We start from the raw sequence: 23349 nt of genomic DNA on the forward strand, positions 1-23349 counted from the left end.
AGCCTGGGGGTGGGGGGACAGAGATGGTAGGGGAGGTGGCTGGAGCAGCTATGGGCGATGGAATGGCCCTGCACTTACCCTCATGGGAGGCACCTGCCTTGAGATCAGACTGGCCCCCGGGGGATGTTCCCCTGCAGTGAACAGTGTTCTCCCCTCTTTAGAATTTCATCATGTCAGGCGGCGCCTGTGGCTCAAGGAGTAGGGCGCTGGTTCCATATGCCGGAGGTGGTGGGTTCAAACCTACCCCTGGCCAAAAACCAAAAAAAAAAAAAAAAAAAAAAATAGAATTTCATCATGTAATGGTAGTCATTGCTCATTTTTTAGGTGTGTCTATTAAATAATTGGTGTTACTTTTTTTATTGTTGGGGATTCATTGAGGGTACAATAAGCCAGTTACACTGATTGCAATTGTTAGGTAAAGTCCCTCTTGCAATCATGTCTTGCCCCCATAAAGTGTGACACACACTAAGGCCCCACCCTCCTCCCTCCATCCCTCTTTCTGCTTCCCCCCCCATAAACTTAATTGTCATTAATTGTCCTCATATCAAATTGGTGTTACTTTTTATAATCTTGGTTGCTAGTATATATTTTTTCCTTTTAACTTGCGGATGCTGGGTGTTGAGTTTTCCGTCATGATGCTGTCTCTGCAGTGCTGCTTTGGGCACACCTGCGCTCCACCACTAAGTTTCTTTTGTTAATTTGGCTCCAGAAACATCATATTTTAATAAAACTTCTTTGGGTATTTTTCTCCCAGCATGTAGGTTAAAATTGATTTTTTTTTACTGCTTCCCTAATTGCATTTTTAAAAGAAAATCACCTGTACGTTTTGTTGCTGGGAGGCAGGGCCCGGTGAGCTGGCAGGGCCGGTGGCCGCTGCTGCAGTGTTTGGGTGTCCCTGTCATCTTCACGGTGGTGGTCCAGTCTTCTCTCATTTACCTTTTAAAATAAGCAGTCGACATGGCTGTTGTGTCACATGTCAGAAAGGGAACTGAGGCTTGCCTAGTTCGCACTGGAGGTAGGGTAAATCTCTTTAGCAGAGACTCGGACCAGCCACATGCTACAGCATCCCAAGTGGCCCCTGCCAGACCACGTGACTCACTGTCCTTACCAGCAAGCAGGAGCAGTGATCTGGGAACCTACTGGGAAAAGCTGGTGCCTCCTCCCTGGTGTCCCCTGACGGAGGCCCTGACACCTGGGGAGTCTGTTCCCAAACTTGTTATCTGATTTGAGGGCTCTGCCTTGGCACGGAGGAGCCTATGGCCCATATTGACCTTCCCAGGTACTTCCCTCCCCCTTCCTAAGGACCCACAGCACACAGGCACCTGTCCTGTGTCCTCTGTTTTCACAGGAACTAGCTGTCGTCTGCCCGCCCCATACAGGAATGTACTGCATGCCGGCTCTTAACCTCTACTTTTTATAACCTTTCTCACACTTTGGTGGGGAATCATCACAGCATCCTGTTGGGGACACTGTTTGCTCACAAGCTGAAGAGGAGGGTCAGCAGCTGGGCATCTGTGCAATCCTCTGCCAAGAACGTGGCCCTTGCTGTTTCTTGTCAACTCTGAGGTGCCCCAGGCCAGTGTGCTTGCTGGGTGTTGTCTGGCACTATCTCTCTGAGGAAAGGCCTGCGAGGGGTGGACATGGGGGCCCTGGGCCTGGGGTGCATCCCCTGCGTGTCACCCTCCCCTCCCCAGGCACAAGGAGCTGGGAGCAGCACAGTAGACAGGGTCTGAGGCGGCTCAGGGCGGCTGTGGGGACAGTCCTCCAGAGAGGAAGGTGGCTGTGTTGTCGGCCCTCTCCCATTGTGAGTTTCTGCCGAGGTTACAATGAGGTGAGTGAGTAGCCAACCATCTGCTATACTCAGTCCCCACCAGGCAGCACCCCAGGCCCTGGGGTGAGAGCCTGGGACTCCCCTTGCCTGGCAACCAATGCACCCCAGGCAGCTGGTGTCTCCCAGAGGTCACCGTAGAGTCAAATCTTGGTGCCCGGCTCTTCTCTTTCCTGGCCATCTCTTAGCTGGGTCCTTCCCACCCAGTCTTGAGCCCAGCCCTTTGGGCTGTGGGGAGCTGAAGTGGTCTTCATTCTCCATGTGCCCGGGCTTGAGCTCAGAGGGGCTTTCATCCCAGGCAGGGTTTGAGGAAACCTCTGGGCTGTGCAAACCAGTTGCTATGGAGGAACCAGGGTGTAGCCGCCCCCAAGTTCATGCAGGTAGACACAGCAGGAGTGGCAGGATGAGGCTGCTCCCTGGACCAGTGGGCCTCCTGCCCTTGGCTTTGGAGTCTCTCTGGATGTGGCAGCAGCCTGGGCTTTTGAGACGTTTTGGATCATGACCCTTGTTTGCCTCAGTATCCACTCAGTGTGCTCATGGTGACCCATGTCCCCATTTGGCACATGGCACGTGACGGCTGCAGGGCTGTGCAGTGGCTGCTGCCCGCCCTCTGCAGACTCACGTTGCTGTCTCCTCACCGTCATCAGCTGTTTGCTCAGATGCTGCTGTCTTGTGCATTCTCTGACTCACAAGTAAAATTGTGAAATACTTACTGCCTCAGCATGGTTGGTCTCCTGGTCCATTGTATCCAAGGCAGGTGTCCCTCCCTGACTCTGTCTTCATGTTTGTGGTCAGTCGTACCTGTTTGTGGTCATCTATTTACCTCTATTGTCCATCCCACATCTCTCCATTAGTTACCTGCTGACCTACCCACCCCTCTGTTCCACATCGGTAATATTTATCCACTGTGTCATCCACCCCTCCAGTTTCTGTCTCTTCATCCACAAATCATCTGCCCACCTACTTACTTTCTCCTATAAGAAGGTAAAGTCCTCATAGAAAGGTCTTCCTATTGTCCGTCCATGTAGGCTGAGCACCTAAAATATCGCCTGGTTCCTATTTTTTGAAGAAGGGAGAAGAGGGCACAAAACATACTTGAGGGATGGGGCAAGAAACCAGCTGAGAAGGGCCGGGTTACAAGGGTTGTGCTGGGATTCGGACCTGATGCTGTAGGTGGCAGAGGCATGATGGGAGCCCAGGTGGGGCTGGAGACACTTCCCGGAGCTTTGTGTATTGTGGACTGGAAGAGGAGCAGCCTGCAAGGCCTGAGATGGGTGTGTGTGGACGTGCGAGTCAGGACCGTGAGGTTTGTGTAGAAGACAGGGGCAGCAGGACCTGATGGCCAAGCTGATGTGGTGGAGTGAGAGATTAACTAATTGTGGTATATGTACACCATGGAATGCTGTGCAGCCGTAGGAAAGGAGACTTCGTCTCTTTTATGTTTACCTGCATGGAGCTGGAACATATTCAGGGAATTTTACTACCTTTGCTTGATAAAGTCTCAATTAGAGCTTAAATTCTAGCTTTTAAATTCTAGACACCTATTTGCAACTAATAATCCTAGGAGAGGATTGAGATTTGTGTTGTGTTCATCCCAACCAAGCCTGCACATGACAAGGAAGAATATTAAAATTAACATGCAGCATATTGCCATATTGCTTCCTAATATGGTCAGAATGGTTTCTTTCTTTCTTTTTTTTTTTTTTTTGCAGTTTTTGGCCAGGGCTGTGTTTGAACCCGCCACCTCTGGCATATGGGGCTGACGTCCTACTCCTTTGAGCCACAGGCATCACCCCAGGATGGTTTCTTTTTATGGACTTAAAAATGGACATAAAAGCATTTCTCACATGTTGGGTGTGAGTGTAGATGGCAGGAGCTGTCTTGGTGCTTAGGGCCTAATGCCTCAACCTCGCTGTCCTTTGGGGTAGAATTTGCCACACATCTGTGTCCCTCTGGGATAGCAAACCTCAAGTCCAGGGACCCCTACGGGACCCTGCGAGCTTCCAGAGGCATCCAGGAGGCCAGCCACATCTAGAGCAGCACTGTCAACGCCTCCCTTTTCCATGCTCACCCTTGGAGAGTGGAGCAGGTTTCCTGGGGTGCAGGACGAGTGGTGTTCTGACAGCCAAGTGGGTTCATGATTATGAAGTACAGTGTTTTGGTTCCTCCCCACCAATTTTCATATAACACGAATACAAAAACAACCCCATTATTAAAACCTTTAATTTTTATTTATTTATTTTTCTTTTTTTCATGTTTTCCCCAATTCAATTCTATCAATATTTCTCCCCATCTTTGAGGCATAGAGGTTTGAGTTTCATTGCTAGATTTCTGGTGTATTTTCTTTCTTTTTTTTCCCCCCACTATGTTGCCCCTTTAATTGTTTTTTTATTAAATCATAACTTTGTACATAGATGCATTTATGGGGTTCAGGGTACTGCTTCAGTATACAATGTGAAATGCTTACATTGAACTAACACATCCATCACAATTAGACTCATTTCTTAATAGTTTTGAAATGTACCATTGCGTCTTATACATTAGGTGAAGTCCCCCCGAATACCCTCCCTCCTCCCATATCGTCCCTTCCCTATCCTCTCTCCCCTTCCCTCTCTCTCCTCTTCCCTTCTACTTTCTGGACTATAGTTACGTTTTGCCATTCCTATGAGTGTGTAGGTGGTTATATATTGATTCCATAGTAGTATTGAGTACATTGGATACTTGTTTTTCCATTCTTGAGATACTTTACTAAGAAGAATATGTTCCAGCTTCATCCAGGTAAACATAAAAGAAATGAAGTCTCCTTTCTTATGGCTGCATGGTATTCCATGGTGTACATATACCACAATTTGTTAATCCATTCATGAGTCGATGGGCACTTGGGCTGTTTCCATGTCTTGGCTATTATGAATTGGGTTGCAATAAACTCTGGTGCAAATGTCTTTGTTGTCAAATAATTTTTGATCATCTGGGTATATACCTAGTAGAGGAATTGTAGGATCAAATGGTAGCTCTACTTTTAGTTCCTTGAGTGTTCTCCAAACTTCTTTCCAAAAAGGTCATATTAGCTTACGTTCCCACCAGCAGTGTAGAAGCGTTTCCTTCTCTCCGCATCCTCGCCAATATCTGTAGTTTTGGGATTTTGTGATGTGGGCAAATCTTACTGGAGTTAGATATCTCAGAGTTTTGATTTCAGTTAGATCTCAAAGTAGTTTTGATTTGCATTTCTCTGATGATTAAGGATGATGAGCATTTTTTCATGTGTTTGTAGGCCATGCTCCTGTTTTCATCAGAGAAGTTTTTCTTTCTTTTTCCTTTCTTTCTTTCTTTCTTTCTTTTCTTTCTTTCTTTTCTTCCTTCCTTCCTTCCTTCCTTCCTTCCTTCCTTCCTTCCTTCCTTTCCTTTCCTTTCCTTTCCTTTCCTTTCCTTTCCTTTCCTTTCCTTTCCTTTCCTTTCCTTTCCTTTCCTTTCCTTTCCTTTCCTTTCCTTTCCTTTCCTTTCCTTTCCTTTCTTTCCTTTCTTTCCTTTTCTTTCCTTTTCTTTCCTTTTCTTTCCTTTTCTTTCCTTTTCTTTCCTTTTCTTTCCTTTCTTTCTTTCCTTTTCTTTCCTTTCTTTCTTTCCTTTCTTTCTTTCCTTTCTTTCTTTCCTTTCTTTCTTTCCTTTCTTTCCTTTCTTTCCTTTCTTTCCTTTCTTTCTTTCTTTCTTTCTTTCTTCCTTCCTTCCTTCCTTCCTTCCTTCCTTCCTTCCTTCCTTCCTTCCTTTCTTTCCTTTCTTTCTTTCTTTTCTTTCTTCCTTCCTTCCTTTCTTTCTTTCTTTCTTTCTTTCTTTCTTTTCTTTCTTTCTTTCTTTCTTTTCTTTTCTTTTTTTTCTTTCTTTCTTTCTTTCTTTCTTCCTTCCTTTCTTCCTTTCTTCCTTTCTTCCTTTCTTTCCTTTCTTTCTTTCTTTCTTTCTTTTCTTTTCTTTTTTTTCTTTCTTTCTTTCTTTCTTTCTTTCTTTCTTTCTTTCTTTCTTTCTTTCTTTCTTTCTTTCTTTCTTTCTTTCTTTCTTCCTTCCTTCCTTCCTTCCTTCCTTCCTTCCTTCCTTCCTTCCTTCCTTCCTTCCTTCCTTCCTTTCCTTTCTTTCCTTTCCTTTCTTTCTTTCTTTCTTTGCTTTCTTTTCTTTTCTTTTCTTTTCTTTTCTTTTCTTTTCTTTTCTTTTCTTTTCTTTTCTTTTCTTTTCTTTTCTTTTCTTTTCTTTTCTTTTCTTTTCTTTTCTTCCCTTCCCCTTCCCCTTTCCCTTCCCCTTTCTTTTCTTTCTAGAATTTAAGGCAGTATTTATTTGCCCTGGACCTCATTTCCTTTTTTTTTTTTTTTTTTTTTTGCAGTTTTTGGCCAGGGCTGGGTTTGAACCCGCCACCTCCGGTATATGGGGCCAGCACCCCACTCCTTTGAGCCACAGGAGCCACCCTCAGAGAAGTTTCTGTTCAAGTCTCTTGCCTACATAGAAATAGGGTTATATATTCTTTTCTTATTGATTACTTTGAGTTATCTGTAGATTTTAGATATCAGACCTTTGTTGGAAGCATAACCTGCAAAAGTCTTCTCCCATTCTGAGGGCTGTCTGCTTGCTTTACTTACTGTGCTCTTGGCTGTGCGAAAGCTTTTTAGTTTGATCAGGTCCCAGCGATGTATTTTTGGTGTTGCTTCAATTGCCTGGGGGGTCCTCCTCATAAAATATTCTCCCAGGCCAATTTCTTCAAGTGTTTTCCTTGCACTTTCTTCTAGTATTTTTATAGTTTTATGTCTTAAGTTTAAATCTTTTATCCAGTGAGAATCTATATAGTTAATGGTGAAGGGTGTGGGTCCAGTTTCAGTCTTCTACAGGTTGCCATCCAGTTCACCCAGCACCATTTGTTAAATAGGGAGTCTTTCCCTCACTGAATATTTTTGATAGGCTTGTTGAAGAGCAATGACGATAAGTAGTGGGTTTTATCTCTTGGTTCTCTATTCTGTTGCATAAATCTACCACTCTGTTTTTGTGCCAGTACCATGCTGTTTTGATCACTATAGATTTATAGTATAGCCTGAAGTCTGGTAATGTGATACCTACTGGTTTGTTCTTATTTCTGAGTAATGTATTTGCTATTCAAGGTTTTTTCTGATTCCCTATAAAACAAAGTACTATTTTTCCAAGTTCTTAAAAGTATGACAATGGTGCTTTAATAGGGATTGCATTAAATCTGCAGATTGCTTTGGGTAGTATGGACATTTTAACAATGCTCATTCTTCCCAGCCATGAGCATGGTATGTTTTCCATTTGTTAACATCTTCAGCTATTTCTTTTCTCAGAGTTTCATAGTTCTCCTTATAGAGGTCTTTCACATCCTTTGTTAGGTAAATTCCCAAATATTTCATCTTCTTTGGCACTATTGTAAAAGGAATAGAGTCCTTGATTTTTTTTTTTCAGCTTGACTATTGTTGGCGTATATAAAAGCTACTGACTTGTAAGTATTGATTTTGTGTCCTGAGATGCTGCTGTTATTCCTTGGTCACTTCTAAGAGTTTCAAAGTTGAGTCCCTGGGATTTTCCAGGTATAGGATTAGATCATCAGTGAAGAGTGAGAGTTTGATCTCCTCTGACCCTATTTGGATACCCTTGATCACCTTCTCTTGCCTGATTGTGATGGATAAGACTTCCATTACTATGATTAATAGCAGTGGAGACAGTGGGCATCCTTTTTTTTTTTTTTTTTTTTTTTTTTAAGTTTTTTAAACTAAGTGGAAATGTTTTCAATTTTACACCATTCAATATGATATTGGCTGTGGGTTTGCTGTAGACGGCCTCTATTAGTTTAAGAAATGCCCCTTCTATGCCTATTTTCTTAAGAATTCTGATTATGAAAGGAAGCTGGATATTATCAAAGGCTTTTTCTGCATCAGTTGAGAAAATCATATAGTCTTTGTTTTTTATTTTATTGACGTGATGTATTATATTTATAGATTTGCATATGTTGAACCAACCCTGTAACCCTGGAATAAAACCAGCTTGATCATGGTGTATATATTTTTTAATGTGTTGTTGAAATCTATTTTCTAAGATCTTACTGAATATTTTTGCATCCATACTCATTAATGATATAGGTCTATAATTTTCTTTCTTTGTTGGATCCTTTCCTGGTTTGGGGATCAGGGTGATATTTGCTTCATAGAATGTGTTGGGAAGTATTCCTTCTTTTTCTATGCTTTGGAAAACGTTGTATAATATAGGTACTGGTTCCTCTTGAAAGGTTTGATAGAATTTGGATGTGAAGCCATCTGGTCCTGGACTTTTCTTTTTAGGGAGATTTTGTATTGTTGATGCTATTTCAGTGGTTGATACAGGTTTATTCAAGGTTTCTAATTCTTTCTGGTTGAATCTAGGAAGGTGTTGTGCTTCCAGGTATTGGTCCATTTCCCTCAGATTTTCATATTTCTGGGAATAGAGATTTTTGTAGTAATCATTGAGGATTTTTTGAATTTCTGAAGTGTCGTTATTTCTCCTTTATCATTTCTGATAGACGATATTAGAGATTTTACTTTTCTGTTTCTTGTTAGGTTGGCCAAAGGTTTATCAATTTTGTTAATCTTTTCAAAAAACCAACTTTTTGTTTTGTTGATCTTCTGAATGATTCTTTTGTTTTCAATTTCATGTAGTTCTGCCCTAGTTTTGGTTATTTATTTTCTGCTGGGTTTGGGGTTGCCCTGTTCTTCCTTTTCTTGTTGCTTGAGATAATCCATTAAGTTGTTGGCTTCCTCTCTGTTTTCTTGATGAAAGCTCCCAATGTTATAAATTTCCCTCTTAGGACCGCCTTTGAAGTATCCCACAGGTTTTGATAATTTGTGTCTTCGTTGTCACTTTGTTCCAAAAATTTGGTGATTTTCTTTCTTAATCTCCTCTTTAACCCAGCTATCATTTGGCCTAAGATTATTTAGCTTCCATGACTTTGTTTGAGTATGAATATTCCTATTGCTGTTGAGTTCAACTTTTATTCCATGGTGGTCTGAGACGATACAAGGAATAATTTCTACACTTTTAATTTTTCTGAGGTTAGACTTGTGTCTTAGGATATGCTCTATTTTGGAAGATAACCCGTGGGCTGATGAGAAGAATGTATATTCACTTTTATTAGGGTGAAATGTTCTGTAGAGGTCTGTAAAGTCCATTTGTTCTAGGGTCAGGTTTAACTCTTAATATTTCTTTGTTTAGTTTTTTCTTGGAGGATCTATCCAAAACTGTCAAAGGGGTGTTGAAATCTCCAACTATTATAGTGCAGGAAGATATCAAGTTGTTCATATCCATTAGGGTAGGCTTTATGAATTGAGCATTCTGGTTGGGTGCATAAATGTTTATTAATCTCTTCATGTTGGGTGTTTCCCTTGACAAATATGTAGTGACCTTCCTTATCTTTCTTTATCTTTGTTGGTTTAAAGCCAATTGTATCTGCTACTAAAATTGCAACCCCTGCTTTTTTCTGGTTTCCATTTTCCTGTAATATACAAGTCCATCCCTTCATCCTGAGTCTATTTTTATCCTTTAGGGTAAGGTGAGATTCTTGTATACAGCAGATATCCGGTCTGAGTTTATGCATCCAATCAGCCAGCCTGTGGACAATTTAAACCATTCACATTAATTGACAGAATTGATAAGCCTGGTTATATTTTGTGTGTCATGATTTTCGGATGTCCAGTGGACATTTTTAATCCTTTCGCCACTGGGGACCAGCCCTGTCTGCTGAACTCAGTCCACATGGGGCAACCATTCTCCCGCTGGGGGTGTTGTCAGAGCTGGGGGTTCTGCACCCCATCCCACCAGACACAGCCTGAACCGAGGGTCAACACTACCACTGACCGGGCATAGTCATAACCAGGGGACTGCTCCTCCTCCCACCGAGTGTCCCTTTCTTCCCACACCCTCTTTCTTTCCCTTTAGTCACAGATTCCGTCCTGATGGTTGGCAGTCCACACTATGCTTAGTTCTCTCAGGACAAGACGAAACACTCTGTGCTCTGTAGGGGACAGAACTTCAGACCCCCATGTGAGAGAGAAAGGGTGGATTGGGAGTTTGGACTTGTGGGGGAAAATATCTGTTCAATTTTATGCCTGGCAGGGTGGTGTCTAGGTTCATAAGTGGGACCTCCCCGGAGAAAGAGACCTGGAGTTTAGCGGCTCTCTCCAGCCAGGTAAAATGAGAGGTCTTTTGTTTCCTGCTTGTTCTCAGATAGCCTGCAACAGGCCCCCTACTTGGAGGAGGGGTCTCCCGTCCTCTAGTCGATAGGCTTTGTACCTGTAGTTTGGTTTCTTAAATGCTCTTCCTTGGAGTTACAGCTTGCCAAACTTCTTTCTTGGCTCAGCTCCCCATCTTTGGCTTCATAGAGTCTGTCCAGTTTTTCTTCCTCTGCTCAGGAGCCTCTACCGAGGGTTGCTACTAGTCGGCCATCTTCCCAGAATTCCCCTACTAAAAGATTTTAAAGGTTTTTGGCAAGTTTCAGGAGTTAAAATTGTTCTTTGGGTGGAAGAGTTTAAGGACCATTGTCACAGGACTTGAGACAGTTGGAGATAAAGAGAGCTGGGAACTTCTACACCTGGACCCATCCTTTACGCTGATGGTGGGATTTGCAGTCTGAATCATGGCGAGGCCAGCTTCTGGGAACAGACTTTGTCACTCAGCAGATGTGCAGGTAGCTCATGTGCTGAGGAATCTGTACTGTTGGCGAGACAGAGGCAGAAAGGGTTGTCCTTGCTGTTGGCCCATGGTGGTTCTTCCTGTGTGCCAAGGTTTCCTCTTCTAGACAGAGGAGGTTTGTCTGTCTGGAGTCCACTTGGGTTTGCTGATGAGGTTCCTGCTCCGTGGTCTCTGTTTCCTGTGAACAACCACTGTGTTTCTTTTGCTAATCTAATGTGATGGTGTGACTTTAGCAGAACAGGGCTGGTGAGAGTGTAGTGGGTCTGGTCTGTGAGAATTAGGGCAAGTTGAGGAGGTCCGTGTGTGGCGGGGGGGTCCTTACAGGGATTCTACTGAAGCTGAAAGTGTATGGGGGAATCCATTGTCTTCTCCATGGGCTTTCACATGTTCCTCTCTCCTTGCCCTCCTGCCCAGAGGTGAGTCACAGGAGGAGATGGCCTCCAAGGCCCGCAGGGCAGGGCAGTGATGTACTCTTTCTGTTTTAGATGTGCACACAGAGGCCGTTCAGGCAGCCCTCGCGAAGCACAAGGAGAGGAAGATGGCGGTGCCCATGCCATCCAAACGCAGGTCGCTGGTGGTACAGACCTCGATGGATGCCTACACACCCCCAGGTGAGCCGCAGGCCTGGCCCTTGCATCATGCACGATGGTTTATCACAGGGTTAAGTGACTACTAGCCTGGCAGTCAGCCTTGTAGCTTTCAACATAATGGTGCTATAATTTAGATTTCATGAGCCAGAAGTCCAAAGGAATACATGGATTAAATTTGAAAGGAGTTGATGTCACTGTATGTATCTGTACAAACGACTATTTAAACTTCTCATCAAGACTTACTCATATGATAGACACTTTTTGAATCTTATAAAATTTTGCTTAATTCATGTGGAAGAGAGAAGAGTTCTTATCACTTTGGTTCTGACATTGGACTTTTCTGCTTAGACCGATTCTCAGGTCTTTATAACATAAATGTGTTATATTGTCTTTGGCAGTTCAGGCAGTTACTTGGATCAGGTTATCAAACTTCAGTGTCTGTAGTTCACAGGCCTCTGTCACAGCTATTCAGCTGTTGCTGCATGAGAGTGTCACAGGTGCTATGCCAGCGAGCAGCCACCTATGCCCCAGTCAGACTTCACCTCAGAAACCTGCGCAGGCTGATCGGGTCACAGATCTGCCAGCCCTGGTCTGAGTGATTGATGGTAATGGATTTTTGTATCTCCATTAAATAAGGCTGCTTTTATTTAGCCTTGAATTTTACATAAACCTCTATTATACTCTGCCTGAACAATTATAAACTATATTTCGTGATCTTCCAAACCAAAGTAAAGTGAGAAGTTAAATTTCCTGGATGTCTCTTGGAGACATGCAGGACTGAACCCGCATGCTTTGGTGTTTGGTTCTCACATTACTCATGTCACTGTTGCAAGGATCACTTGAACCTGGAGTTCAAGACTAGCCTGGGCAACGTAGAGAGATCCCATCTGTACAAAAAAGTATAAAAGTTAGCCAGGTATGGTGGGCATGCACCTGGAGGCTGGGGAGGCAAGGCTGCAGTGACCTGTGATGATGTCGCTGCCCTCTCGCCTGGGTGACAGAGAGAGACCCTGTCTTTGATAAAAGGAAAGAATATTGGACATGCACAACACTTTTTGCAGTATTTTTGTATCTCTGTTTTGAAGTTCATCGCAGAACAGGGGACAAGCAGGGGACGACAGGATGTGCTTCAAATCAGAGTTGTGGTTAAGGGTGTCACAGCATTATTTCAAACAACTGTTTACTGTTCACTTTTTTACGCCTTTGAAAGGGGAAGTACTGAGCTTTGTAGGACAGAACTTAAACAGTGTATGCTCTTGGGTTTTTGTTATTTTTGTTATTTATAGATGGAAATGCTCTTGTAGGCAAGGGAGCCCTTCCTGCTAATTGCTCAGTCTCCTTCCTTTCTGTTAAGTCACAACACGTAATTTGAGATTATTTAAAAATAACATGCTTAACCCTGTATATTTAGTTTATGGTTATAATGTACAATCAATCATATAAAGTTTATTTTGCATGTATTTATATATGAACAAAAACGAGCTTACAAGAATAACAACCCACTTAAGATATGTTTAATGAAATCTTTAGAACTAGAAAGTACATGGGGAAACAGGCATTTTTCTGAACCACTTTTTATAAGAGAAGTGATGAGTTCAGCATTCAAGGAGCAGTGTAAGCTTAATTCAGGTTGAGTCCGGCCATGGGGAAGACAACTGGGCCACATGTGGTAAAACGTAAACCTTGTTATACAAATGTGTCTGAAAGGTATGAAAGAACATTGTTGGAAATGTTATTTGTGGTGAAACATTTGCATTTCATTATTTGACTTATGTTTTCATATAAACCATGCAACATTTTATAAGTCCTACTGATATCACATAGGATTTTGTGGCCTCCCAAACGTCAGAGCCATCGTCTTCAAACTTTCACTCACAGCCTGTTTTGTGCTCAGGGCCTTTTGTGGTTGTCTCCACACCTGTGTTCTTTCACCCACCTCTGCTGGTCGCTGCTGGACTCCTGGCTGCTGCCCATCAGTGTACATGCTTGAAGTTTGTATTCCCTTCATGAGATGATTGGTTGCTGATGAATATCATAGTTTCTAGAAAAACTCGAATTAGGATTGTCATGATGATGGTCTTCTGTTGGTGAAACTCTAATTTTTATATATAAGATTGTGAGAATAGCTAAGACTTGTGCTCCGCCCATAGTGAAATAGCTGGTACCCCTGACACGGCCATGGTGATACTGAGAGGACCAGGGAAGACAGCTGTCTTATGGCTACAGAGCTGAGCCCTAGATTTGCAAGTTTTCTGCGAAGGGTTCAGGCTGAAGCCTGGTGCTGGCGTCCCACACGACATAGCTGTCTGCCGGGTTGAGGCAGAGACCAATGCCTGGTGCAGGTGGAGGGGCTGGAGCTCCCAGCTTCCACTGCCGAGTGGCAAGGCAGAGCCTGTATGAGGTGAAGGCGACTCCCAGGGAGGAATCAAAACCCTTCACAGCAAGATTATGGAGTCCAGAATCTCCCTACACATTGTTTAGTGCATGCTTGACACTGTGGATCATCAGTGGATATATTGGGAAAAAGAAAATCTGTAGACAAGAAAAGAAGCAAGCAGCAGAAAATGAACACAGATGGTCTACACTATGTGGCCAGTGGTCAACATATGTCCAGTCTGAGCTGAGTTCATGCTATGAGATACACTGTTAATGTGAAAAATGAATAGGGAAAGTTCACTTTTACCTTTATTTAAGGAAACAATAACCTGAATATTTTCACTTAAATAAAAATATGTCCCTAAAATTAATCATACCAGTCTGTGTATGTTTTCATGTAGCTACTAGAAGGTTTAAAGTTATATGCAGGACTGACTGGTCTGGAAGTTTGTAGCAGAAGACAGGGTTTTTGAATTTTTCATTATAAATATTCAGGGAACTGGTTGAAAATATGTCAAAGAACTGAAAACATACTTGAGCAGAGAAAAAGGAAAAGTACTTTCAGTAATGGAGAAAAGGGAGCTTCACGCTGTGCTTCAAAGGAACCATCGTGTCCTAATAAGTAAAAAGTTGAACAACTTTTATAAGATTTATAAGAAAAGTCACAGGGTCCAGTCTGTGGACCTGAAACTACTCTAAAGTCTTTAAAAAAAGAACTGTAGAGCTGAAAAATACAACACTGAAATGAATGGGCTTGAAGTCAGGTTGGAGAAGGAAGGTGGTCTGTGAACTTGGAGGCCAAGAGAAGCCGGCCACACTGAAGAAGAGAGACAGAAATTACAACCAGCAGAGCCTCAAGCATCTGTGGTGTAGTTTAATACACTTGTCATACAAGAAGGACAAGAATGAGAAAAAAGCAGAAGAACTATTTGAAGAAACATACAGAATTTCTCAAATTGATGTAAAGCATCAGTTTATTGACCCCAGTTTATTGTTCACATTCAGTGAACCCCATGCAGAACAAATATAAAAAGATTCTGACCTAATTTCATGGGAGTCAAGGCGCTGAAATCCAAATGTCAGGAAGGACAGGTGTAGCAGGAGGTACAAGAGGCACCAGAGAGCAGGGACAGGACACTGGAGTCCTAACGGGGCTCTGTCAGCTCCCGTCCAGTGAACCGTCTTTTACAAATAAGGGAGGAAAAGGTGTCTGACACAGGAGCCCTGTGATAACACTGAGGAAGGTCATGTATGGTGATGGTGATGGCGAGGTGAAAAGTCAACTCTGAAGAGGCTCGGCGCCTGTAGCTCCGCGGTAGGACACTGACAACATACACTGGGGCTGGTGGGTTGGAACCCGGCCCGGGCCAGCTAAACAACAATGACAACAATAGCAAAAAAATAGCCAGGCATTGTGGTGGGCACCTGTAGTCCCAGCTACTTGGGAGACTGAGGCAAGAGAATCGCTTAAGCCCAAGAGTTTGAGGTTGCTGTGAGCTGTGACGCCAAGGCACTCTATCAAGGGCCACATATTGAGACTCTGCCTCAATAAATAAATAAATAGGAAGGAGCCCCAGAAACAGTGGAAAGCCAGGTGAGCATGCAGGCTATTCCCTGTAATTTTCTTTCCAACAGCAGTTGCACAGGAGGCAGATACGCGGAATTGCATGTTGTACAGTGATGTCTGCAAAGCAAGGAACAGGGTGCGGGGGGCAGGGACAGAGTAGTTGGCTGTGTTGGCTCAGATGGGGAGGGGAAAGGCTGAGTTCCAGGTCTTACATGGGGACCTCAGAGGCTGTGAGTTAAGCTCAGAGTGAGCACAAGTGAGGGGTTACAGGGAAGAGATTAATAGAGGTGTAGAATGAAACTCATTTCATAAACATGCCTTACTCATAATGAAAAACTGACGTTTTATCTCAACTAAGATATCAAATTTCCAAAATATAAAAAATCACCTAAATAATGAAAGTTTTTATAAGAAGTGAATACTGTAAAAGTAAATAGGTTGAGTGTGTGCATAAAGCATAGTTCCCAGAGGTTTGTGTGCACCAGTGCCGTCAGGGTGGGGCGGGGCCTCCTCCACCCCACATAGCATCTTGCATTCACCCCAAACTTAAGTCGGTCACTGCTCAGGGAAGTAGGTCAGGATTAATGAGGCCTAATCACAGTCACCTTGAAACTTGTGACCGTGGCACATGCCATACCTGGAAGACGAGGCTCGGCCTGCTGTTCATGGAGCCCCTGGTTTCTTTCCAGACCGTGTGGAGGAAATGGGTGAGTGCATCTGTGTCTGAGCTCTAATGTCAAAATAAAACGTGTTACAGCATATTTAAGGTGTTGGATAAAAAGTTGTTACACTAAAAGAGTCATCATCTGAAAAGTATAACTTTTTAAGAGGGTTCAAAGTGCAGCTGTTGGCAGTGTCCTGGCCTTTTCTTTCTTGCAGATACCTCCTCAGGCTCAGAAGATGATGGCTCGGTGCAGGGTGACTCCCAGGGCACCCCCACATCCAGCCAGGGCAGCATCAGTATGGAGCACTGGGTCAGCCAGGCCATGCACGGCTCTACCACCTCCACCACGTCCTCCTCATCCACGCAGAGTGGTGGCAGCGGGGCGGCCCACAGGCTGGCGGATGTCCTGGCCCAGACCCACATTGGTGAGTGCCTGGCAGGTGTGCCTGCACCTTACGTTTGCAGGGAGGCTGTAGAGTCTGTGGGATGGGCAGAGTACAGACCCTCTGGCCCTGGGGTGCCCAGCGCACTCCTGCAATGGGAACCTGGGGCTTCATGTCCATAAAGGAGTCTGTTTTTGTTCCTTAGAGAGACTTGTGTGTTTTCTTCTCACTTTTGCTAAAATATGCTCCTAAATGAAACCTTAATAGTGCCTGCAAACCGGACAGGAGAGGTCAGACACCATCTCTGCTACCTGCAATTTATATTCATATTCTTTGATTTTGTTAACTTTTAAGGAAATGCTCAGAATCTTACCGAGCGGATGATGTACTTTTAAACAAATTAGTCACTTCATTTGGTTTTCCTTTTGTCAGTTTGCCCTTGGAATATGGAGGGATTATAGCTTGGAGGATCATGTTTGCCCAAACTATGAAAGGTCTCTTTACTCATGTATGTCAAGGCTCAGTGTAGCCTAAATGTAACTCTTGAGAGTGTAACATTTCAATAATTTCTGGGCTTGGTGCCCATGGCTCGGTAGTTAGGGTGCCAGCCATATACCAAGGCAGGCAGGTTCAAACCTGGCTCAGGCCTGCTAAACAACAATGACAACTGCAACAAAAAAATAGCCGGGCATTGTGGCAGGCGCCTGTAGTTACAGCTACTTGGGAGGCTGAGGCAAGAGAATTGCTTGAGCCCAAGAGTTACAGGTTGCTGTGAGCTGTGACTCAACAACACTCTACTGAGGGCGACATAATGAGACTCTGTCTCAAAAAAAAAAAAAAAAATTGTAATTTGGACAGAGGACGGCATATCATATATTAAACTGCTAAGAACAAATATTAGATCTTAGCCAAAAGGCTGGAAGCAACGTAATTTTTAATTGACACAAAGGTGATTTTCCTAGAATATCCGGTAATTTTCTGTAAGCACAAAATTTTGGGAAGAAAGAAAGTAGTGGCAAAATCATGAAACTTGACTGTAGATTTAATGGAGTACTTTTGGACTTCAAAAAGTATATTTTTTAAAAGCATAAAAGGAGTAAAATAAGAATTAGAAGTGGAGAAATTAAAGAGAAACTAATATATTTCTAGAATAAGAAAAATAAAGCAGAAGAGATAATGGTATGATAAATACCGTGCATTCAAGATCAAACTGCATTTAGAAAATTAAAGAGACTTACATAATAAACATGTTAAAGTCTCTGTAATTTTCTGTTAACGTACATGCTTGAAGAAGTTACCACATGTGGGCTCTGTCAGTAGATGCTGAAAGTGTGTTTTTACTAGGCAGGTATTGTAGCAGTGATAGCGTTCCCAGGTGGGGTGCTCAGGGACCCCTGAGAACAGATGCTCAGGAAGTGGTTCCCTCAGGCAAGCGGGGATTCCCCTGGGGAGTGGGGTGTGCAGAGACCCCTGAGAACAGGTACTCAGGAAGGGGTTCCCTTGGGGAAATGGGGGTCCCCTGAGGAGTTGGGGTGCACAGAGACTCCTGAGAGCAGATGCTCAGGAAAGGGTCCCCTTAGGGAAGTGGGGGAATCTCTGAGTAAGTTGAGCAGGAGGGCCCAGCTAGTACTGAGACTGGTCATGGTTAGGAAACAGCTGGGGCGTGGGAGCCCCCAACTTGCAGAGGGTCATAGAAACAGTCTAATCACATCCCCCTCTGAGTTTGGATTCAAGTTCCCAGGAACTGGAGCCAACTACTGAGAGTGATTGCAGGGTGGGCTCAGACTGTGGAGGAAGCAGGGTGGAGGGTGTACAGCGTGGGGCAAGAGCACACAGGGGTGACCCTGACACACGGCTTGGGGGGCGGCTGCCATTTGTCTCTTGATTTTGGAAGTGCTGCCAGCTGATCCAAAGGACGGCAGGCTGCCGTGCTCAGGGGACACAGCCCTATGGTGGGCCCTTTGCCTTCACAATTTGGATGTCCTCGGCCTCAGGCCTGAGCTGGTGAGCACGGCAGGCGCCACCGCTCACCCTCATAGGCGTCTCCTGAGTACCTGCTACAGTGGGTTCTTCAACATGCCCCTCAAAAGATGGTAGTCCCCTTAAACCTGGGATGCCGGACTCTGTCATAATGGAAAGGGGTGCAGAATGTCGTGGTAGTGCAGACTCTGGGACCTCCCCCTGCCTGCTGGCCTGCAGCCCTGAGGTGACTCTGGGGTAGCAGGGATGTGCAAATAAGCATGGAGATGATAGAGCCACCCAGCTGTCGCGGCTCCGGCTTCCTAGCGAGCAGGGGTGTTGGCAGGATCATCACTTTCTCCACTCTCAGAGTGGAAGCTCTGCACCTTTCCTGCTGCCAGACACGGATATGGACGTGCTGGGTGGTGCAGCTGCAGGGAACTTCATCATGTGAACCTGGATGGAATGGGAGCACAGCTCTCAGGGTTAGGTGGCTGATAGCAGGCTTTTCCTGTCCTGCAGCGTGAGGCCTGGGGTGTAGTGCTTAACCCCAAGGAGAGGGAGCTTCAGAGAATCAGACCATTTGGAAATAAGAACTGTTCTGTAAAAGTGCAGGTGGACTGTGATGAAGGACAAAGCACATGAGACACTCCGTCCTGCACCCTTGTGCACTGGGCAACCCCTGTTTTGCCCCTGATGAGAGCTCCCTTTCTCTGGGCTGAGATCTAAGAAACTTTGCTGGAACAGAGTCCCACAGACTGGGCAGCTCACACAGCAGACACTTCTGCTGTCATTGTCCAGGAGACCCTGTGCCCATGTGCAGTCACATTCTGAGGCCTACGAGTTTTGGGGGAAAGCCAGATTAGCCTGTAGCAGGGAAGACAGTCTTGGGAAAAAGCGATCAGAAGTGGGAAGCTCAGCTTTCTCCCGAATGGTCTGTGTCAGGCCTGATGCTACCATTCTGTGCACCAGGTACTTTCTGGGACCAAGTCCTGTGCTGTCCTCAGTCCTCTCATCCGGCAGGTGTCTGTAGATGATGATGGAATTTGGGGGCTCTTGTGTTTATTTACCTAATTCCCCTGGTGCCCGTATAAGGCAGGTGTAATTACCTGTTTTGGATGCTCAGACTTGTGCTGTGCCTGGTCTCAGCTGGCCCAGCTGTGGGCAGAGGCAGATCAGGATGAGCTGGTCACCTGGGTTGCTGTGTTGAGGGATGGGAGGGAGGTCATCTCAAAAGCTTTCATCCAAAAGGGTTAGTAAGTTAGCATCAAAGATGTGAAATCATCATGAGACTGCATGGTAGGAAGTGTTGTAATGGCCAGTGTCTGGCCCTCCAAGCACCTTACTCAACAAACAGGAAAACTGTGCCCCACCCCCCATCCAGCCCTCTAAGGCTTGGCTTTACCTCCAGTGAGGGCTGCAGATGAACTGAGCCTCTTGGGCTTAGCATACTCTACGCAGGTTATATTAAAAACATTTTCTCATTTTGAATATTCAGTCTTATTCAGGCTAAGACAAATAATAGCATAGCTAACATTTCTCATCATCTCATCCTTTATAGAGCAATATCCTAAGAACTTCACATGTTCTCTCATTTAATCCACCTAGCTGTGCTGTGTGCTTATAGTCATTTGACAGTGGAGGAAACTGATGCACAGAGAGCTGAAGATACTCTCCATCTCCAGGGGTTTCTGGAACTGGGTTTCCATCCCCCATTTCTGGCACCAAAGCTATATAGTTCTGAGCCATACCTGCTGGAGACATGAAAAGCATATTCTCTGTGAACAGATACCTGGCTTGTAATATCTGGCCTTGGCTGTGTGAGAACATTATTTTAGTTAAAATGCTACTGAAACTCATGGGCATGGCTCCCATGTGGGAAATTATGTCTCAAGTTTTACCTAACTATGTTCCATTGGGGACAATATAAATTGTCTTAAAGGTCATCTCTGTGCTGAGGTTTTCATGGCAACCTTTGGTTCACAGTAACTTTCCAGGTGCAGAAGGCCTGTAGCAGACATGGTGCCCTTGAGGCCCGTTGCTTGTGTGGCCTTCAGAGTAACCGTCATGACTGCCAGAGATCTGATACTGTGCTTCTTTACAGAAAACCACTCTGCACCTCCCGACGTAACCACTTACACCTCAGAGCACACGATACAGGTGGAACGGCCACAGGGCTCCACAGCCTCGCGGACGGCACCCAAGTATGGCAATGCTGAGCTTATGGAGACTGGGGATGGTATGTCTCGCCAAGGCTCTTTGGCCTTCTTATAAACTATCCCTGCTGTGGCTGTTTCCCAGGTGCTCACTGGGTCTCTGAGCCAGTTGGCCTGGGTTCAGTGGTGCCAGGGGTTTGAGGAAAGGCAGAGTTCTTTGTTCCCTACTGTGTCCTGTGGCTGTTGGCATCATTCAGCCCCAAGCAGCAAGATTCAAACTTTATTTTTTGCTTTATTGTACTTTCTTTAGGCCTTAGTCCTTCTCAGGTCCCAAACGTTAGGGTAGAATCTGACAGTGAAATAAGACTCTTTTGTGTGTGCAAGCTGGGGAGGGTGTCCTGCTGTGCTCAGCCCCTGAGGCGTGCACATGGCCAACCTGGAGTTCGCACCCTCCCTCCTCCACAGCAGTTCCTGCCCATGTGGAACGTGTGCTTGATCTCTTTAGTGTGTGGCTGTCTGGTCCTGTCTCTCATCCACATGAATTCTTTTTTTTTTTCTTTTCTTCTCACGTGAATTCTTTATATCGAAATGTGAAAACCTGATGCTTTTCAGTGATCAGGTCATTTAGTTGATTTTCAAAATGTGACATTTGTTATTGCTGTGATAAACACGATGTTGTAAGATGACATTTACTTTTTGGCACACGCGGATAAGTATGTGCTATGTCCCATTACAGAAAATCCTGACTTAAGCCATGTTTTAGTGGCTGTGCTTCAGAATGCAGGGCTGGAGTCTGGGGAGGCATGTAGGTCTGAGGTGTGTGCAGGCACCCGCCTGTGTTGAGGGAGAACACTCCTGAGCCTTCTCATTGGGAAATCTCTGGCAGACAGAGAGATCAGAGTGTGGTCCCCAAGCACTGGTGGTCTCAGGGAGAGAGGACTTGGTCCTCACAGCCTTTTGGGGTGTCTGAGCCCTGGGGAAGAGGGGCCCTAAGGCAGTGTGAACACAAAGTCCACCCTTTGCAAACAAATTCTATCCTAAGAATTAGAGGACAGGTCGCCTGTGTGTGGCCCTGAGCCTCCACCCAACACTGCAGTACAGCTCAGCTGGGGAGGAGCTGGTTTGTCTCCATCCTCTCCCAGCTGGGCTGGGCTGCTTTCTGCAATGTGAGTCTGTCTGCCCACTGGAACCGGCAGTTGCCTGGAGCTGGAGGGGACCCAAGTTGCAGTCACGAAGGGTGTTAGCCATGCAGCAACCTGTGCTGGGGTGAGGGCTCTGTTTTCTGGCCAGGGAGTCCTGCTTCCTTGTTCAGGCTGTACTGACCATTCCATCTTCTTCATGGTTCCGCTTTTCCAGGAGTACCTGTAAGCAGCCGGGTATCAGCAAAAATTCAGCAGCTTGTAAATACCTTGAAGCGGCCTAAACGGCCACCATTACGGGAATTCTTTGTTGACGACTTTGAAGAATTATTAGAAGGTAAGAGATCCTTCTCCCACCCTGCTTGTTCAGGTCTGCTGTGCTCACACGGGCAGTAGCCAGGCTTTCTCTCTAAGGCAATGGTTGTCAACCTTCCTAATGCCACGATGTATTTTCATTGTTACAAAGGGGTTGTGACCCACAGGTTGAGAACTGCTGCTCTAAGGCCTTTTTATTTTCCTAAGAGTGTGATCTCAGCCCTCACCCAGTGGTGGGAATCTGCAGAGGACAGAGGTCTCCACAGCTGATGATTCTGCTCTGAGTCCAGCCTCTTTTTAGCTGTGTGAGGTTATAGAAACCTCAGCTTGCAGCAGAGTGGGGCTCTTGGGTGAGCTGGTAAGGAGTTGTCTGCCCTTCCTTCTCCCACTTTGCAGACACAGGGGCTGGTGTCTTGGCCCCTGACCACTTGTGAGCCTTTGAACACAGCGTAAAACTGAAACAAAGTGTGGGAACTGCTGGTTAGCAACAGAAAAGTCATAATCTAGGAGAGATGAACCTTTCTCACATGTGGAGAAGTAATTTCAGTTTCTCACCTACCTAAACAAGTTAGCAGGTGGTATTATGATGCATTTATTTTGGTTTTCTTCAAGAGAATACTTGTCCCATGCTCTGTCATTCAGAATAGTTGTAGCAAATTTAAATATAGAGCTTAGTATTTAAGGGCAAAATATAATTTAGCAAGACGCGAGACCAGAACCACAAGTGTATGGTGATACCTGGAGCTTTGAGCTCGGCTGTCAGCACTGTGCACTTTCACCTGTCCCCAGTTCACACTTCTGCTCAGGTTGCTGACGCTCTCCATCCCCACATTACTGTGGAAATTGTGAGACATTGTGAGGCTGGTGTAATACATAGACTATGACACTAGTAAAGTTTGTTTTTGTCCCCTAAAAATTTTGTACCTTAAGTATAAATCCTCACTTCTCTGAAAAGCATACAAGGGTAATCATGCTAATACAATAATGCTTTTCTTGAAAACTTATGTGTTGAAACACTGTAGTTCAACAACCAGATCCAAACCAGCCAAAGCCAGAAGGGGCCCAGATGCTGGCCGTGCGCGGGGAGCAGCTGGGCGTCGTCACAAACTGGCCTCCATCGCTGGAGGCTGCGCTGCAGCGGTGGGGAACCATCTCGCCAAAGGCCCCTTGCCTGAGCACCATGGACACGAATGGGAAGCCGTTGTACATCCTCACCTACGGTAACACTCTGCCCGTGCCCCCACAGTGACCCTCCAGCTGTCTCCGTGTGTATGTTCTCACAGTGACCCTCTGGCTTGTCCCCCATATATGTCCTCATGATGACCCTCTGGCCCTCCCTGTGTGTACGTCCTCATGGTGACCCTCCGGCTGTCCCCGTGTGTATGTCCTCACAGTGACTTGGCCTGTCCCCCTGTGTACATCCTCATGGTGACCCTCTAGCCCGTCCCTGTATGTAGGTCCGTACGGTAACCCTCTTCTAGCCCAGTGGTTGTCAACCTTCCTAATGCCACGGTGTATTTTCATTGTTACAAAAGGGTTGCGACCCACAGGTTGGGAACTGCTGTTCTAGCCCATCCCCAGTGGGACACTTACTCCCCTACATACCTGTTGCCACATGTCCAGGACGTAAATAGATGTTAGGTGGCCAATCTGTGTTTCTCTTTCTGGTACA

General features: G+C 45.1%; 1 protein-coding gene and 1 non-coding gene across 8 annotated transcripts in view; one reads left to right on the forward strand and one right to left on the reverse strand.

Annotated features, from left to right (window-relative positions):
* Positions 1-23349, forward strand: part of DIP2C (disco interacting protein 2 homolog C) — a 265905-nt gene that overhangs the window by 130551 nt on the left and 112005 nt on the right. For all 7 annotated transcript variants that reach the window (XM_053572388.1, XM_053572384.1, XM_053572385.1 and 4 more), the window contains 5 exons: positions 11014-11139; positions 15941-16150; positions 20172-20306; positions 21580-21699; positions 22700-22897. In XM_053572388.1, the coding sequence (XP_053428363.1) occupies positions 11014-11139; positions 15941-16150; positions 20172-20306; positions 21580-21699; positions 22700-22897 (789 nt within the window). The remainder of the gene's footprint in view (positions 1-11013; positions 11140-15940; positions 16151-20171; positions 20307-21579; positions 21700-22699; positions 22898-23349) is intronic.
* Positions 16851-17035, reverse strand: LOC128573261 (U2 spliceosomal RNA). Its single transcript, XR_008376407.1, has one exon. It is a non-coding gene; the product is annotated as a U2 spliceosomal RNA (small nuclear RNA).

This window comes from Nycticebus coucang, chromosome 20 (genome assembly GCF_027406575.1).
Source record: "Nycticebus coucang isolate mNycCou1 chromosome 20, mNycCou1.pri, whole genome shotgun sequence".
Lineage (NCBI taxonomy): Eukaryota > Metazoa > Chordata > Mammalia > Primates > Lorisidae > Nycticebus > Nycticebus coucang.